At 53.2% G+C, this 17,683-nt stretch overlaps 2 protein-coding genes across 4 annotated transcripts in view; both read left to right on the forward strand.

Annotated features, from left to right (window-relative positions):
• The window catches only part of ATP6V0A1 (ATPase H+ transporting V0 subunit a1), a 30,383-nt gene extending 17,533 nt beyond the window's left edge, over nucleotides 1-12,850 (forward strand). For both annotated transcript variants that reach the window (XM_050985545.1, XM_050985546.1), the window contains exons 17-21: nucleotides 7-114; nucleotides 2,941-3,048; nucleotides 5,406-5,523; nucleotides 6,372-6,543; nucleotides 11,547-12,850. In XM_050985545.1, the coding sequence (XP_050841502.1) occupies nucleotides 7-114; nucleotides 2,941-3,048; nucleotides 5,406-5,523; nucleotides 6,372-6,543; nucleotides 11,547-11,640 (600 nt within the window). In that variant the 3' untranslated portion in view covers nucleotides 11,641-12,850. The remainder of the gene's footprint in view (nucleotides 1-6; nucleotides 115-2,940; nucleotides 3,049-5,405; nucleotides 5,524-6,371; nucleotides 6,544-11,546) is intronic.
• A 153-nt stretch (nucleotides 12,851-13,003) lies between these two features.
• Nucleotides 13,004-17,591, forward strand: NAGLU (N-acetyl-alpha-glucosaminidase). Of its 2 annotated transcripts, none has more exons than XM_050985547.1 (6): nucleotides 13,004-13,498; nucleotides 14,501-14,648; nucleotides 14,758-14,904; nucleotides 15,072-15,157; nucleotides 15,300-15,556; nucleotides 15,769-17,591. In XM_050985547.1, exons 1-6 carry the CDS (start codon nucleotides 13,362-13,364, stop codon nucleotides 16,983-16,985), a joined length of 1,992 nt encoding a protein of 663 aa, XP_050841504.1. In that variant the 5' UTR covers nucleotides 13,004-13,361; the 3' UTR covers nucleotides 16,986-17,591. The 2 variants fall into 2 exon arrangements, with proteins under 2 accessions (XP_050841504.1, XP_030086391.2); XM_030230531.2 differs by lacking the exon at nucleotides 13,004-13,498 and adding an exon at nucleotides 13,957-14,380.
• Nucleotides 17,592-17,683: the final 92 nt, after the last annotated feature.

Consider the following 17,683-nt stretch of genomic DNA (forward strand, 5'->3'; position numbering starts at 1 on the left):
TTGCAGAAAGGGCTCCAGTGCTTCCTCGTGGTGGTGGCCTTGCTGTGTGTGCCATGGATGCTGGTAGCCAAACCCCTGGTCCTTCGCCAGCAGTATCTAAGGAGAAAACACTTGGTGGGTGACTCCCTTTTATATTTTACATATGAAAACTGTTTATGGTTGAAAAGCTGTGTTCTCTATCCTAAGCTTGGATTCATGGGTTCACACTGCATTGAAACCTGTAAAGTGTTTTTGCATATATCTGGGCATACCAGCAGCTGGGTGTTACTGGAGACAGAGTGTTGCCTGCCTGCTTCCCAGATCTGGATCCAGCATCAAACCTGCTTTTAAAAACCCCTTTTGTTGGTAATGATCAGAACAGTGTCTCTGGCTTGGGCTTTGGTAGCTGGTTTAGGAACAGCCTCACTGGCTGCTGGATGCACTTCTGTGGCTGGGCTAGGTTGGCAGTGGGAAACAGAGATGGAATTGGCTGGCAGATTTCTCAGCTACCTTTGTTAAAGCAGTTTGGATGGTTAAAAAAAATACAAAAGAGACTTAGAGACTGATGTGAGAGGTTTTCTGCTGGCTGCTCTGTAGGTTTCCAGCTGCACTGTAGCTGTGTGTGAGATGCAGGAATGTGGCACTGCAGAGAAGTGCGAGCGCTCGCTGCACGCTGCGGGGATGTGCAGCGCGTCAAAGATCAGCTCAGTTACAGACACTCCCTCTCCCTTCTCTGACCACCTTTCATCCTCCCATGTCCCCTCCATTCGTTCCCCTTTCTCTTTTTGTTTTCTTCCTCCTCCCCTCTCTCTTCTTGCATCCACCCCCAGGAAGGGCAGCCCGAGGAGGCCCAGGGCAGCACGAACGCGCAGGCGCTCGAGGCAGCAGCGGCTGCAACAGTGAGTGCACTTCAAACTCGCCTGATGCATTGCAGATGGGAGTTGGCTTTGTGTCTGGTTCTTATCAAGGGAGCATGGAATGTATCTGAATTTCATAAGGGAATGGCAAGTGCACCTTTAGGGTGAAAACACACTTTCTCTTGGAAAGAGCAAAGTTTAGCCAAATTGATACATTCTGGATGAACACCCAGGCTGGAGGATGGTAGTTGTGCGTGCACAGAGACACTTCCTTGCAGGAGTGCTGCTGAATCCAACCTGCAGAGCAGCACAGGATTTCCTGCTGCCACATTCCCCCCTGTTAAATTCCCTTTTTTTCTTCTGCTTGTGCATTTGTTTAAGACAGATTAGGATTCTTCTCAGTGCAGCATTTCTGTTTGCATTACGTGTTCCCAAACACACAGTGATGTGATGGCCTCCAGCAACTCCATGTCAGTAATCATTGGATTTGTGACACATCTGTCCTGTACACACTTTGACCTGAAATTACTATAAAATGTTTGTGCACAAACAAGCTTCTTGCTGGCAGTTGTTTTGACTTACACGTTTTTAAGTTTACAGATGGCTCTTTGCTGCCAAAGCTTTCTGCTGAGGATTGTGGCAGCCCCAGAACTTAGTCCTTTCCCCTATTTCAGCTTCCTTTTAGTTCTGAATCTGCCTGGCTGACTAGGAAGTGTGAATCTCACTGATTGTGTGAAGCACATCATGCTCTCCAGGTGCCAGAGGTGCTGGGAGGGACATGTCAGCTGGTTCTCTCATGACATTGTGGTCTCCTCCCAGAAATGTTAGAAATGAAAATGGATCTTTTGTGCAGGATCCATCCAGCGTATGAAATGCATCTCCATCAGGAAGCTGTGAGGGGAGGCCTTGTGTGAAGGGTGCTTAGAAGGATCGAGTAAACAATTGGAGCTGTTGGAACTGTGTTTAGGTTGGCTGGGTTACAGGGAATGGATATGGGTTGAGTGTGAGGGAAAGGCTGCTCAAGTGCAAGTTCACAGAGGCTAGAAATACATAAACAGAGTATTGACAGCAGTCACCAGTGACTTCTGCTGTTTCAGAGATACTGAAAATCCTAATAAAAGCATTGTCCTAGTTGTTAATATGGGGGGGGGTTAAATTTTATTTCTGTTTTCAGAGCATAAACGCCTACCTAATTTGTTTTTAGAAACCTGGCAAAATCTCTAATTCATATCTGGCATTTTGAGCATATTTATAATTCAGCCTAAAATAAAAGTAGGCTTCTAAGGACAAAGGAGGTAGAAGAACTCAGAGAAGCTGTTCTGCTCTGTGCAGACACCAGGTCATGGGACCTTCAGCCTCTTTCATCTGCATGGGCATCCCTGCACTTCTGCAGTCCAGATGTGGCAAGTCAGGTCACATCCTGTGTCACAGATGACCCAAGACAGTGCTGAAGCTGGGCACAGGGTTTATTTCTGTCCATGATGTCGTGGTTTGCCTTTCTAGGGGTCAGATTCAGGGGTCAGGTGGGAGCTGCTCCCAATTTCAGCATTTCAGCTCAGTCTGTGTGTTGTTCTTTCCCTTTGGAGTCCTGGAGGTGCAGCTGAGGGTCAGATGCTGAATATCAGAACAAATGTCTCTAAAAGGACCTGCTTGCATAGCATAAAGTTTCCAAGCAGGGGAAGATCTGGTTTTCCATGCAGTATTGGTGTGCCTGAGGCTGGTGGGAGCAAGTGTGTGTGTGTTTGTGTTAGTGTGTTCAGCTCCATGACCTGCTCCAGTATCCATGCTGGGCAGGATGTGGGGTAGCAAATGTCCTCTGAGAGGTGTGCCTTTATTGTCCTCATGGTTGCAGTTACACTGTAGAAATGTACCAAGGATTCACTCAGACAGACTTTTTTTTTTTTTTCCCAGCCCCAGCAGGAATCAGCACCTTTCCCATCCAAGCTGGGAAAATAGAATTGTACCTGCCTTAATCTGGGCCTTAATATTTAATATTTTGTTTTCCTCTGTGAGCTGCTGCTGCTGCACATGGAGTCATGAGAAACCTGCACTTTTGCACTAAAACCCAAACAACACTTTGCTCTTTCTTTTCTGCATGTGTCAGGGCACGCACAACTTTGGTGGGATCCGGGTGGGCAATGGCCCAACAGAGGAGGATGCTGAGATCATTCAACATGACCAGTTATCTACCCATTCTGAGGAGGGGGAAGAGGTAAGCACCTGAGCATCCTCGCTCTCAGGGCACTGCAGGCAGCAGGATGAGCTCACTGGGACTGGAGTTATTGTTTCCAGGCTGTTTAAACAGCAACATTCCCAGTGAATGTGTGTTCCTAGCAGTTTTCTCACTGACTGTCTCTCGGTCACTCCCAGGACTCCAGAAAAAAAGCAGCATAATTTGTATATCCTGGGAGATGTGGCTCTGTTTGTCCCCAAAGTGTCACCATCTCAGGGGTGCACAGCACTCCCTGGTGCCACATCTGCTTCTGCCATGCCAGTGGAAATTCAGGGGCTGTATTTCTGCAGCACTGAAATTTTCTTTATATATTCATTTTGACTGCTGGGGGTAACATTAATTACTTCCCTTTCCTCTGGGAGAGGAGAAAAACAGTGGATCTGAGGCAGCTGGGGAGTTTTCTGATGTTTTCTGATGCCTCTGAAGGACTGCAGCAGATCCTGCCTCTGCAGTGCATGGGATGTATTGCTGCTTTCTGTGGCCTGCATAGGAGGGAATTGCTGAATGTGTTCATGATTCATGTGATCAAAACACTGCACTAAATGTAAATTTGTGTTTTCAAGCCTACAGAGGACGAGGTGGTAAGAGCACAGCAGCTTTGCCTTCATGTGTACCTGGGCCATTTCCCATCGGTGTAAAATGTGCTGGATGGAACTTGTTATGTCACAGCATCTTGTTTTCCAAAAGATCTTGCTGTTTTCATGTTACAGGCCATTTTTAATTCATACACACATACATCCACAGACTGTGAATGACTTCATCTCTACAGCTTGTCTGTCTGATCCCGTCTGCAGATTGTTCCCAGTTACCTGGGAAACTGTTCAGCTGGAGGTCCGAAACTGAAAAGTTTTCACTTTTGAGCCTCCAAAGAAACCTCAGCATTTTTATGAGGCTGTTTTATGTTGTGGCTTTCTTAATTCTGTGCTGCAGCAAGCTGTTGAAAGAGATTTCTTCCCACAAACTATCTGCCATGTTAAGGATGATGCTGCTTGACCCAGAGAGCAAATGCAGCACAACCAGTCCAGTTTCATGTAGTTCAAGAAACTGAACTGGCCAGAGAAGCTCTGCTCTGAGAAATTGCTCATTCATAAGCACTTGTAACAAGTATTAAAAAACTGGGGAGTTCATACTGATGCAGAATTGAGTGTAGGTTTCAGCACTATCAGGTAACCAATTTTACTACCAAAAAAAAAATTACAAATGGCATGAAATCAGAACAGCTTGAGCAGGGCACTGCTGCTGAAAATGGTGCTGAGAGTGGTTTGCTCAGAGCTCTGCTGTGCACAGGCCTGTGTGGAAGAGGGGGGAAGGGGAGGGGTTCTGGTGTCTCCCTGAACCTGGGGAAAATGTGTCAGCCCACAAGGACTGTCCCACAGCAATCCCAGTGCTCCCACTCCTGGCTCAGTGGTTGCTCTCCCTGGCACTTGCACTCAGCTTTGAAAGGTCATTGTTTAAACATTTCCCACATTCCTTCCTGCCTCCTGTGTCCAGAGCTGGAACTGTTGGCTGGGGCAGCTTTTAGTGAAGAACTTCACAGCTCACGTTCTGTGGAGAAAGGATTAGGATTTTGACAGCTAATTTAACTGAATTGTTGGAAATATTTATTGCCTTGGATATACTAGGGGAGAATTAAGAATATAAATAGCTTTGTGTGCGTGCCTAGAGCCTTAGTCACTGGATGTATTTAAAACATCATGTTCACTTAAATCTGAGCAGTTTCTGAAGCATGGATTAAATCCAAACTGCAGGGAATGCTTTCCCAAGCTGCAGGATAAGAAACTGCCCTACATGGCAGACTTCCTTGTAAATTCTTTTATTATTGCAGAAAATTACCAGAGCACAGAGGCTTTGCCAGTGAAATGGTACACAGATGTGCCTTCTTCAGGGTAGCTTCATGCATTATTTTTTGCTTTCCAAAAGGGCAGGTTCATGTCTTGTGAAATGCTCCTGTTGCTCCTGTAGCAGAGGCACACAGAGTACAGCTTGGGGCACTGCCTCCTTCCTGCAGCAGCACCTTTGGGTTCCCAGGGAGTGCACACCAGCACCACCTTCTGCTGAACAGTCTTTTCCTGGCTGAGCCTGTGGATGAATTTGGAATATCTGACTCTCACGTGGCAAAATAAGAAAACAATATTCACATCACAGCATTTGTCATTCTGCAAAACCTGTCCAGACAAGTTTCATTTTTCACTTGTGGCCCTGGCATGCTAAACCAGGAGAAGACAGTGTCAGTGTGCAGTGTCACACACAGTGTCCCTGGTGACAGCAGCAGTCCCCCTGCCCCTGTCCCCACCCAGCCCCTGCTCCCAGCTCCCCTCTCCTCTGTTCCTTTGCAGTTTGACTTTGGGGACACCGTGGTGTACCAGGCCATCCACACCATCGAGTACTGCCTGGGCTGCATCTCCAACACAGCCTCCTACCTGCGCCTCTGGGCCCTCAGCCTGGCCCATGCACGTGAGTGTCCCTCGGGGAGCTGGGCTGGGGCTCTGTCTGTCTGTCTGTCTGTCTGCCCTCTCAGCGGGGAGCCAGCAGCACTCCCAAGAGGCCTCCCAGGGCTCTCCTGGCGCAGTGCTGGGTGTGCATTTATTGCTAATCAAAGCTTCTCTGACGTTGGTGAGGGAGAGAGAATGATGATTCCATGGATATCAGAAGGCTAAATAATTACTTTATTATACTATTGTTATTATACTAGATTATATACATTTGTTATACTATATCATATACATTTCTAAACTGAACCTGCCAAGCACTCAACTCTGCACACACTGCACAGAATCTCGTGACTGTCAGTGACAGTCCTGACACACACACACACACACCTGGCCCTGACAGGCCAAGGAAACAAAACACCATCACTGTGGGTAAACAATCTCCATATTGCATTCTACTGTGGCACAAACACAGGCACAGCAAGTGAGATCAGAATTGTGTTTTCCCTCTCTCTGAGGTTCAGAGAATGTGAATCTCAGAAATCCTTGGGAAGAGTTGTGCCTTGCTTTTCTCTGTGAAGAGAAATGTGGCAACATGCATTAACCATGAAGAGTGAGCTCCACACACAAGGATCTGCACCCACAGCTCTGCTGAGTGGGAGGAATGGAGTTAAAATCATAAAATAAAGCAAAGAGCTGCTGAGCAGGACTCTGCCCTGCCCTGTGTGGCAGCTGGAGGCAATGTCCTGCAAAAGCTCTTGTCCCTCTTCAGTTTCCACCTCACTGTAGCTGGGCTTTGCTTGACTTTTGTTTTTCCTTTACCAGTGAACACCTCCTGTCCTGCTGACCTGATCCTTTCCCCTTTCTCTGCAGAGCTCTCAGAGGTGCTCTGGACCATGGTGATCCACATTGGCCTCAGTGTGAGGAGCCTGGGGGGAGGCTTGGGCCTCTTCTTCATCTTTGCAGCTTTTGCCACGCTGACAGTGGCCATCCTGCTGGTCATGGAGGGGCTCTCAGCCTTCCTGCATGCTCTGCGCTTGCACTGGTGAGTTACTGGCACATCCAGACACTTGGGGAGCTCTTCATAACAAGAAAACTGATGTCATCTGTACTGTGCAGCAGTGCCATCTTCTAGAAGGCAGAAAGTCTTGAAAAGGGTCAGAGATTTCAATTGTGTTTGTAGTAAAACACCTCCCCACAGTTGTGGTTTAAAGCTGTGGAGCTCTGCTTAGAAAAAAGCTCTAAAGGATGAAAGCTTTGGGACCAGGGGCTGGGGAGGCTGTGCTGGCTGGAGCAGTGTGCTTTGTGGCTTTCAGCAGAACTTTCTTGTTCCATTTCTTATGTTTTCCCCTGGTTCCTGTGTTTGTTGTTGTTTGTGTGCAATAGCCACTGACTGCAGGTTCCTCCTCGTGCTCCTGTTCATTGCTGTAAAACCTTGCCCTGGACAGGAGTGGCTCTGCCTTCTGCCCTTGGGATAGCTGTGAGGTTTTGCTGGTGTTGCTTTTAGAATTTGCTTTTGCAGGCCCTTTTCTGTCATCATTGAGCTCCTGTGTATGCAGCCAGCAAAGCAGAAGGAATTCCTCTGCTCCCAAGTATGGAAAATATTCAAGAGCTTTCTCTAATCCATGTTTAAGAGCCCTCATTGTTCCACTTCAGATTCCCTCTTAGTGCACTGGTGGGATCAGAGGAGCAACTGGGAGTAGGATTTTCTCAGCCTGAAATGTAGGAGAGTCTGTTCCTCTCTGGGGTTCAGGCTGCTGATTTCCTGGGGCAGGGGGGTTGTGAGAGCAAAGGGAAGTCTCTGAAATCACAAGAAATACTCTTACTCTTGCTTAAATGGGAAGAAAAAGTTGGGAGCACTCTCTGAAAGTAGTTCTGTAAGTGCAAAAGGAAGCAAGTGCCTCTTAAAAAAAAAAAGGCAAGAGAAAATCAGCACTTTTTGTACTTTTCCCCTGCTTGTGGGGAAGGAAAGCTTTGGCATTTTGCCCTCTGCCTTGGCAGCTGGTGAGGTGCAGGCTGGAGGGTCCTGGCTCCTGGGGGTGCAGGCTGGAGGGTCCTGGTCCAGCTGTGTCTCTGTAGCCAAGTGAGCCAAGCTGATCCTGGGGTGAAGCCATCTTGTGCTGAGGGAGCTGGGGGGGCACTCCTGGAAATGGCTGCTGGATGGTGCCTCTGTTTTTCCTGGCATCCAGCCTGAACCCTGCAGAGCAGTCACTCAAGAGCTCCTTGCTGACTGGCCAGAGGTCCCTCGTCCTCTCCCTGCTGTCACTGCAGCAGTGACAGCAGGAGCTCCCCAGACCCTGCTGGGCACTGAGAGCAGTCCAAGAGGAGCAGAGGGCAGCACTTCTGTAACTCCAGATGTGGTGGGTTTGCTCTGCAATTCCTTGAGGATTAGAGGATTTCCAGGGCTGTGGAGCTGCATTGCCCTTTCTAAGCAGCAGCAGGGGAACAGCTCTGAGCAGCTGCTCTAGACAGGCTCCATGGAGCAGAAAACACATTACCAGGGAGGTACCTGTCTTGTGTTAATCACAAACTGCACCTCCTGATACAGCTCAGACACCTGGAACAGGTGTGAGCTGCAGGTAATGGTTCACATTGCCCTAAAGGGCCACTGAAAAACTGTCTGGGTGTGTGTGAGTGAAATGGCAAACAGGCAAACCCAGGGCAGCACAGTGAGAGCAGATATCACTCTGCCTGTGCAGGGCAGCAGTGGGACTGGAGTGCTTGACAAAGTCCTGTTTTCCCTAAACATTTGTTTCAAACCTTCAAGCCTTTCATGCACAGGCTCTGAGAGAAAATCTGTTCAGGCTCAGAGCCCAAAAAGCGAGTTCAAGGTTCTATTTCAGACTGCAAGTGATCTGTGAAATGATTTTGAGGTTGCTGGGTGTTGGTTATCAGAGGGAGGCACCTGCAGTGGTTCCAAAGAGCACACTGTTCACATTCCTTTGTGCTCTTGAACTGAAAACAGGGTGTTCCAATGGCAGGTGCTCCCTTTTTAGGAAGAGGAAGGAAGAGTGGAGGTCAAATACAGCTGTCCTGGGAGGAGCAGATGGGAATTTCTGGCTGTGAGAGAACCGTCACCTATCAGGAATTTGAGGTGTGGGTGGCTCAGCCTTCCTGGAAAGGAGGAGGAATTGAGAATGTGTTTTACTGGTCAGGGAATTCACAGGTTGTTCCACATGCTGTGCCTGGCAGTCCCAAAGGAGGAAGGTTTATTTTGTGTTTTTTCAGTGTGCATTCTTTGAGCAGGTTGGGCTTTTCAGGCCCTTCTGGGGTGGAGGCAGCCCTCTGGATTGCTGCCAGGATTGCAGGGTGTGAATTTGGCCTCCACTGCAGCTCTGTACATGTCTCAGCTGTCATGCTGTCAGCTTCTTTTGCTGTAACTCTTCTGAAATACATCACCCTTCTGAAATATCCAACCTTTCCATTTATTGCTTTTTTCAGTGATGTGGTTCAACATGAACATTCAGATTAAAGCAGTTTCTCCCTTTTTAAGCTAGTCACCTCTTCTAATGTGAGCCAAACCAGACTGTGCCCAAAACAAAAGGTTTGTAACTATTCAGGGTGCTGCTCCTGAGAGGTGTGGGTGTGTTGGAGCTGCATCCCACTCTCCATCCAGTGAGTGGGAGTGGTGGAGTCCAGCTGCTCACCCACCTGCCAGGATTTGATTTCCCTTTGTCAACGCCATGAGCCAGGACTCACCTGCAGTGTGGCTGCAGGAGCCACTGCTCCAAGGGGCAGCCACAGCCTCCTGTCAGGCAGGTTGGAATATCCCAGAGATAGATACGGTACCTCTGCTCTTTTTGGGAAGGAGTAACTGCAGCAGTCTCTGCCACTGCCCTGCACAGGCAGAGTGAGCTGTGCTCTCACTGCTGCTGCCCCTGGGTTTCCTGTTTGCCATTTCACTGGCACATACACAGATGGTTTTTTAATGCCACTAACTTCAAGCCCAGTGGGTTCTGTCTGTTGGGTGTGCCACCCTTGAGGTGTGCCTGGTTTACACCTGACCCCAGGCTCTGGCACCTTCAGGGACACAAACACAGAGTGGGAATTTGAAGTTGTACTGAGTGACAGTTGCCTTTTTTGTCTCCTACTTTTGTCTTTCTAGGAGACTTTTGTCTCCTACTCATGGGACTGTGTGGTGGTGTTCACAGGGGTCCCAGGACGAGGGAAGAGATGAGAATCTTGACTCCATGTTTCAGAAGGCTGATTAATTATTTTATTATGTATATTATATTAAAATAAAATTATATACTGAAACTATACTAAAAGAATAGAAGAAAAAGATTTCATCAGAAGGCTTGAAAGGAATAGAAAAGAATGATAATAAAATCTTGTTACTGACCAGAGAATCCGAGACAGCTGGACTGGGATTGGTCACCAAGTAAAAACAACAACGTGAGACCAATCAAAGATGCATGTGCATCTTTGCATTCCACAGCAGCAGATAATTATTGTTTTTCTTTTCCTCTGAGGTTTCTCAGCTTCTCAGGAGAAAAAAATCCTAATGAAAGGATTTTTCATAAAATATGTCCATGACAGGACTGGGGCTGCCTGGTTTGCCACTCTTGGTACCCTGACTCTGTAGGGTTGGAAAGAACAACAGCCTGACAAACACTGACACAAATTATTAATGCAGAAAGCTGCAGAGAGGGTCTCCTGGAGCACTGCTGCTGCCAGAGGACTCCTGGGCTGTTTGCTGATAATGCCAGTATCTGTAAATTCTCTGCAGGACTTGGACACAAAGAGGGATCAGCAGTAAACTGGGACACGTAACAGGCAGTGAGCCTGGCAACAGCAGTGCTTCCTGCTGGGTTCTGAGTGTTCCTGGAGACACAGAAAACCCCACTGACCATCCACACTGATTATTTGGTTAAATACAATTTTCTGGCTAGTTTTCTAGCCTTAGAGCAGCCTCTCTCCCAGTGTCAGGCCTCCAGTTGTAGTCAGCTGTAATGGAATGTCCAAAGGGAGGGTTTGGATGCTGAGGCCAGCTGGAATTGTGAATCATCAGGGTTAACATGTCAGTCACAGTGAGCTTGGGTGACTCATAGATCTCAACCCTCTGCCTCTCATTTCCCTTTGCTTACAGAACAGTTAGTTAGTCACAGGATACTTATGGAGATTATCAGGGTTCCTGAAAAACTGGAGCATCTTGGCAAGGAGCCCTTCCTCCCACATGGAAAATCCTGCTCATCCTGGGGATCCCTTGGCCTGGGAGGCAGCAGAAGATACAGGCTGAAGCTGGTTTTCCTGAGCATTTCCCTCCTGGGCTCTGTGGGGAAATGCTGAATCCAGCAGCTGTGGAGTTTGCCATGATTCACCATTTGGGGAAAAATAATTCCAGTTTGTCTTTTTTTATCTGAAAAAACCCTTCTCCTGAACTGTGTCAAAGGCTCCCCAGTTTGCTGTCACTTGCTGCCTGCAGGGACTTGATTTTCCAGCAGATTGAGCAGTGGAAAGTGTCTGTGAAGCCTGAGATTGTTTTTGCTGGGAATCAGGGGATTAGTTTTCCCTGTTCCTATTTGGCTGTCACTGAGTATTGGGCAGTTCTCTGGAATAATTCTTTTTTCACTGGAGTTCATTAGGAGCAGCAGCAAATGGGGCTGAGCTAACGCTCGGCTGGAGCTGGCAGGCACGTCCCAGTGCAAATGTGCTGCAGGAATCAACAGAAATGCCTGCTGGGGAGTCTGAGCTCAGTGTCACATGGCTGAGCTTGTGCTAATGAAAAAGGGAACTTCAGCAGCTGGTGTAGAAAATGCTGTCTCTGCTCCCTGTGCTTCCTGGGACACTGCAATCCAGGCCAGCCTCCTACTCCTGTTGCCATTTTTTGTCCCTGAGGGTGGGATTGAAGTCTCTGGGCAGCTCCACACGTAGATGGGGGGCGTTGTGCCAAAAGATACATTATGTTATAATACCTCTTGTTCTCCTTAAAGCTTTTTATCATCAATAATCCTACTTTAAATGGAGTAGGATTACTACTCCCTACTTCTAATTGTTCCTATTGAGAGCTGCCTTTCTAATGAGTAATCACTCTTCTATCTCTTGCAGGATTGAATTCCAGAACAAGTTCTACACTGGCACTGGGTTCAAGTTTCTCCCTTTCTCCTTTGACATCATCCGTGAGGGGAGGTTTGATGACTGAGGCCCCCCACTCCAGCAGTGTTAAATGTTGTGTGTGTGAGACCCCAACACCAAGGGTGTGGCTGTCCCCTCCCCGTGTGTGTGACTCGTGTGTGCAGTGACAATAACTTATTGCAGCACCCTTGAGCGTTACCATGGCATCCCAAAGCCAAAAGCTTTGACGTTCTGGGGTAACAACACTGGATCACAGAAACTTTTGGTTCTTTAAGTTTATTCCCAAAGGTACCAAGTGCATGAGGTGTCTGTTTGGTGTGCAGTCGTGTGCTCCCTGTATTGTGCATTCCTTGGCAGCTGATCAGGGCAGAAAAGAAATGGCAGCTGTGCTGAGGGGACAAAAGAGCTCATGGAGAAAAGGCCCAAGGAGCAGAGAATGAGGGCTGTTCCCCCTCTTATTGCTGGAGGCAGTGGTGAGGAGCCCTCATGCACTGGGACTCAGCTGCCTGACTATGGCCTGGGGCAGGATGGGGAGGGATGAGCCTTGGTACAGACTGGTCACTGCAGGTACTGCCACTGGCAGTGACATTTCTTGGGCTTTCTGGTTTGAAACCAAAGCCCTCGAGGCACATCAGATAGTGCCAGTGTGGGCTTGGCATCGCTGGAGGCAGCTTTTGTTCAGGTGGATGTACCAGTGACTGACATTGTGCTGTGCACTCTCTGGGGAGCCCTTTCAGGGAGAGCAGTGACCCCATCTTGCCAAAACAGCTCCATGGCAGGGGGGTCTCTGTGGTGTGTCCCTGCACTAGCTGTTGCTTTCTTTCCTGTCTGAGCTGTCAGTATGTCCTTGCACTCCTCAACTCGATGTAGCTGTAGCAGCAGTGGGTGTGTCAGTGCTGTGTGTGACTGTCAGTGTTCCATTCTCGCAGTGGAGCTGGGTATTTGTGTAAGAACAGATTAGAGGAACAAGACTCATTAACCTGGAAGCAAGGAGGAAATGCCTTGAGGTGCCAGGCTGGTTAAAATTAGGTGAGAAGGTTATGTGTACCTTGCACACTGCAGTGTGCATGAGGCACAGGGACCTTTTGTGCTGCACCTGGGCAGGCCCTGGGCACTGGAGGATGTGCTGGGCATTCACAGAGGTGTTTGCAGACTGAAGGGTGAAATCAAAGCATGGCTGCAGGTGGAGTTTTGACACCAGTCCTGCTGTGTTCTGCTGCCTGGATCAAACACGTTGCTGACAGTCACTATATAAATTAAATGAACTCCACAACAAACAGTGTTGCCTGTTTTCTGCTGAGGGGGCTCAGGGACAGCCCCTCATCCTTGACCTACCCTGAACACAGCCCCCAGAGCTGCTGGGGACAGCTGGGACTTCAGGCATTTCTGTCCAGGATGCCATCACCTCCAAGGCCAGAATCACGGGGTGGGCAGGGCTGGTTGTACAGCAAGACCAGCGTGACCCTCGGCTGCCTCTGTGCTTATCGAGTGATATCCTGAGCAAAGGTCGGGCTGGGGCCGTTTATCCCAGGGCCTCCTGCCCTCCCTCATAGACCCAATAAAAGTTAAACAAGCTTTTTTGTTTAACCCGGGTGCTGTGGGTACCATGCCACAGGCAGCGGGGTAACCCGCTCTGCGTGCCCGGGGCTGTACCCTGCTCCTGCTTTCCCCGCTCCCCCCGAGGGCCGTGTTTACTCAGGCCCTTCCTGCCGGACAGGGAATTTATTTCCACATGTGCTGGAGCAGCGGAAGGGAGGGTTCTGCAGGGGTTTGGCGGTGGTGTTGCTCATGTCGGTGTGTTTCCCATCTCCTGATCTCTCCGGGAGGGCGAGAAGCCGCACTAAGCTGCGGCTCCAGCCTGCCGCACCTTCTGGACGAGGAACCGGCTTCCCGCCGGTCCGGGGATGCTTTTCCTGCAGCTGGAGGTACTAACGGGCCGGGGAATGTTCTCTGTCCCCTTTCACCATTCTCCCGTGCAATCTGCATTTCTGCCCGTTTCCATGGTTCTGGGATCACAGGCGCAGCCCTGGAGCTGGCAGGACACCCCGGCCCCCCGTGGGCTGCACTGGGGGCGCTCGGGGAGCCCCGAGTTCCCCGTCCCTCCTCCGGGTTCTCTCCTGGAAGTGTCCGCGAATTCCCTCTGCGGCTGGGAGAGACCCGGCCAGCCCGAGCCCGCCCCGGGCCCGTTCCCCGGGCCGGGGCCGCTCCGGGTTCTGCTGGGCTGCCGGGACGCTCCCCAGCCCCGGGGCACCGGCGCTGCCCGGTCTCGCAGCGCCCCCGCCCGGCCGGAGCGGGTCCCGGTCAGTCCCGGGAGCCCCGGGCTGATGGATGGGCGGGGCGGCGGCGGGCGGGACCCTGCCGGGAGAGGCGGGACCGGCGCCGGGGCACGCAGCGGCGATGGCGGGGCGGCGGGAGCCGGAACCGGGACTGGGTCCGGTACCGGGGCTGGCGCTGCCGTTCCTGCTGCTGCTGGCGGCCACGGCGGGGCGAGCGGGGGACGCGCGGCAGGAGGAGGCGGTGCGGGCGCTGGCGCGGCGCCTGCTCGGCCCACGGGCCGCCGCCGTGTCGCTCTCGGTGGACCCGGCGCTGGCGGCTGGCGGGCCTGACATCTACCGGCTGTGGTCGCCTCCCGGCACCGGGGTGGCCGTCGCCGTAACGGGCTCCAGCGGCGTGGCAGCGGCCGCCGGCCTCTATCGCTACCTGCGAGACTTCTGCGGCTGCCACCTGTCGTGGTCCGGGGCGCAGCTCCGCCTGCCAGACCCGCTGCCGCGGCTGCGGGCCGAGATCCGCGCCGCCGCCCCCGGCAGGTAACGGAGACGCGGGGCCGGGCGCCGCTCACGCCTCGTTAGCGCGGGACAAGGCGCTGTTATGTAAGGGGGGCCCGGGGGGCGCGGGGGGCCCGGGCGCAGCCTCCGCCGCTCCCGCAGGTACCGGTACTACCAGAACGTCTGCGCCCAGAGCTACTCCTTCGCCTGGTGGGACTGGACGCGATGGGAGCGGGAGATCGACTGGATGGCGCTGAGCGGCATCAACCTGGCACCGGCTTTCGCGGGGCAGGAGGCGGTCTGGCAGCGGGTGAGAACCGGGGCGAGGGGCGGCGGGGACCGGGAGGGCGTCGGAACCGGAACCGACAGGATGGCTGTGGGGAGCCGTGGGACCGGCTGATCCCCGGTTCCCGGTGCAGGTTTACCGTAACCTGGGGCTCAACCAGTCGGAGATCGACAAGTACTTCACGGGCCCTGCGTTCCTGGCATGGAACAGGATGGGCAACCTCCGCCGCTGGGCCGGGCCGCTGCCGCCCGCCTGGCACTTCAAGCAGCTCTACCTGCAGGTACCGGGGGCGGCCCCGCCCGCCCGGGTCAAACCCCTGTCACCCCCTGGTCCTCCTGGCCGCGGGGAGCCCCCCGCTCTGCCCCGAGCTGCAGCAGCGCCCGGGGTCCCCTGGTGGGAACGTGGGGGCTTCTCTCCTTCTGCTCCCTCTCTCCTTCTCTCTCCCAGTACCGGATCGTGGAGCGGATGCGCTCGCTGGGGATGACCACGGTACTGCCGGCCTTCGCTGGCCACGTGCCGCAGGGGATCCTCCGGTAGGTGCAGCCCCTGCCCCGGGGACTCACCTCCAGCAGCATCTCCCTCTGCAGCTTCCCCGCCAGGCTGCCCTGCCCTCACACCTGCACGGTGATCCTGTCCTGTTCTTCTCCTGATCCCCATCTCTGCCCTCTCCTGCAGGGTCTTCCCCCGTGTGAATGCCACTCGCCTGGGGCACTGGAGCCACTTCGACTGCACCTACTCATGCACCTACCTGCTGGACCCAGAGGACCCCATGTTCCAGGTGATTGGGACCCTCTTCCTGAAGGAGCTGATCAAGGAGTTTGGTACAGACCACGTCTATAGCGCAGACACCTTCAACGAGATGACTCCCCTTTCCTCCGACCCTGCCTATCTCTCCAGAGTCAGCAATGCTGTTTTCAGGTCAATGACAGGAGGTGGGTCCATGTGTGGTGCTGGCCTGGCCACAGGGGTCCAGGTGGGATGGCAGGGGCTGGGGGAGGTGGCTGTGGGCCCCATGCAAGCGCAGAACCCATTGGTGCCAGATCCCCGAAACCCCCTTGAGGGGTGGTTGGTGGCCCCAGGGCCTCATGAGACACCTGTGGGCCCTGCCTGGAGAGGGTCTCACTCATTGCTCTTCTGTCCCCAGCTGACCCCAAGGCACTCTGGCTGATGCAGGGCTGGCTCTTCCAGCACCAGCCTGACTTCTGGCAACCAGCACAGGTGCGGGCCCTGCTGCACGGAGTGCCCCTTGGCAGGATGATTGTTCTCGACCTCTTTGCCGAATCCAAGCCCGTCTACCAGTGGACAGAGTCCTTCTATGGGCAGCCCTTCATCTGGTGCATGTTGCACAACTTCGGAGGCAACCATGGTCTCTTTGGCACCGTGGAGGCCATCAACCACGGCCCCTTCGCAGCTCGGCGCTTCCCCAACTCCACCATGGTGGGCACGGGGCTGGTTCCCGAGGGCATTGAGCAGAACGACATGGTGTACGAGCTGATGAACGAGCTGGGCTGGCGGCAGGAGCCCCTGGACCTGCCCAGCTGGGTCACCCGCTACGCCGAGCGCCGCTACGGCGCCCCAAACGCTGCCGCAGCCGACGCCTGGCACCTGCTCCTCCGCAGCGTCTACAACTGCACCGGCGTCTGCGTCAACCACAACCGCAGCCCCTTGGTGCGCCGGCCCTCGCTGCGCATGGACACGGAGCTCTGGTACAACGCCAGCGATGTCTACGAGGCCTGGCGCCTGCTGCTGAGCGCTGGTGCCGAGCTGGGCTCCAGCTCTGCCTTCCTCTACGACCTGGTGGACGTGACCCGGCAGGCAGCCCAGCAGCTGGTCAGCGATTACTACCTGAGCATCCGCCAGGCCTTCCAGAGCCACGCGCTGCCGGAGCTGCTGACGGCCGGTGGCGTGCTGGTGTACGACCTGCTGCCGGAGCTGGACAGCCTCCTGTCCAGCCACAGCCTCTTCCTGCTCGGCCGCTGGCTGGAGAGCGCCCGTGCCGCGGCCACCAGTGACCGGGAGGCTGAGCAGTATGAGCTGAATGCCCGGAACCAGGTGACGCTCTGGGGACCCAGCGGGAACATTCTGGATTATGCCAACAAGCAGCTGGGGGGGCTGGTGTTGGACTACTACGCCGTGCGCTGGAGCCTCTTTGTCTCTGTGCTGGTGGAGAGCCTCAACTCGGGCCGCCCCTTCCACCAGGACCAGTTCAACCAGGCTGTCTTCCAGGTGGAGAGAGGCTTCATCTACAACAAGAAGCGCTACCCAGCTGTGCCAGCTGGGGACACGATGGAGATCTCCAGGAAGCTGTTCCTCAAATACTACCCCAGCGCCCTGCGGCGCAGCCTGGCTGGGCCTGCCTGACTTTGGGTTCTGCCTCCGGAGCCTCCCCCAGAGAGGGTGGACAGAGCCCCTGCACCCTCCCCTATCTGGGTTCCTGGCTTGATGGCTGTGTCCTGGAAGAGGGGCACAGTGGCCCTGGTGGCCCTCAGCCAGCCTGGATCCACCCTTCCTCTGCATGGGCAGGATGTGCCCCCAGAGGGGCTGGCACACAGACAAGGGGCTGGCTGATGGGTGGGGGGGAGGCTGTACCCCAGGGTCCCATCCCACACCGTGCTCTGTGGTCAGCTCTGCCCCACTGCTTGCAGCTGGAAGCTTGGTGGGACAGGACAAATGTGTCCCTGCTGTGGGACCTTGGCTGGCTAGCACGGGCAGTGATGGGTGAGAAGCAGATAGGGAGATGGCAGTGGGCAGTGGGGCAGAGCAGCGTTGGATCCAGTACCTGTGGGGAACATGGCACTGCATGGCCCTGCCCACATTTGGTGCCTTTTGTATCATAAAAGACTCTGCAGCGTTGTTGCCTGCAGTGTCGCTGGAGCTGCGCTCCCCAGGATGGAGTTTTTGAGGCCTTTTCCACAGCTGGAGCTTGGGCAGAACCCAGCTATGGAGCAAATACAAACTTTTCTCCCATGCGTGTCCAACTCCTTTGCTAGCACAGGACTGTGTGGAACATGGGGGCAGAGGAGCAGCTCAGCCCTGAGCCTGCCCAGCAGGAACACCCT

Source organism: Serinus canaria, chromosome 27 (genome assembly GCF_022539315.1).
Source record: "Serinus canaria isolate serCan28SL12 chromosome 27, serCan2020, whole genome shotgun sequence".
Taxonomy (NCBI): domain Eukaryota; kingdom Metazoa; phylum Chordata; class Aves; order Passeriformes; family Fringillidae; genus Serinus; species Serinus canaria.

What these genes read in the sequence shown, in the direction of transcription:
- NAGLU (XM_030230531.2), top strand. Translation starts at nt 13,971, where the DNA reads ATGGCGGGGCGGCGGGAGCCGGAACCGGGACTGGGTCCGGTACCGGGG. An exon ending in AGGAGGCGGTCTGGCAGCGG is followed by an intron (nt 14,649 to 14,757) that starts GTGAGAACCGGG and finishes TTCCCGGTGCAG; the next exon opens with GTTTACCGTAACCTGGGGCT. An exon ending in TTTCAGGTCAATGACAGGAG is followed by an intron (nt 15,557 to 15,768) that starts GTGGGTCCATGT and finishes TTCTGTCCCCAG; the next exon opens with CTGACCCCAAGGCACTCTGG.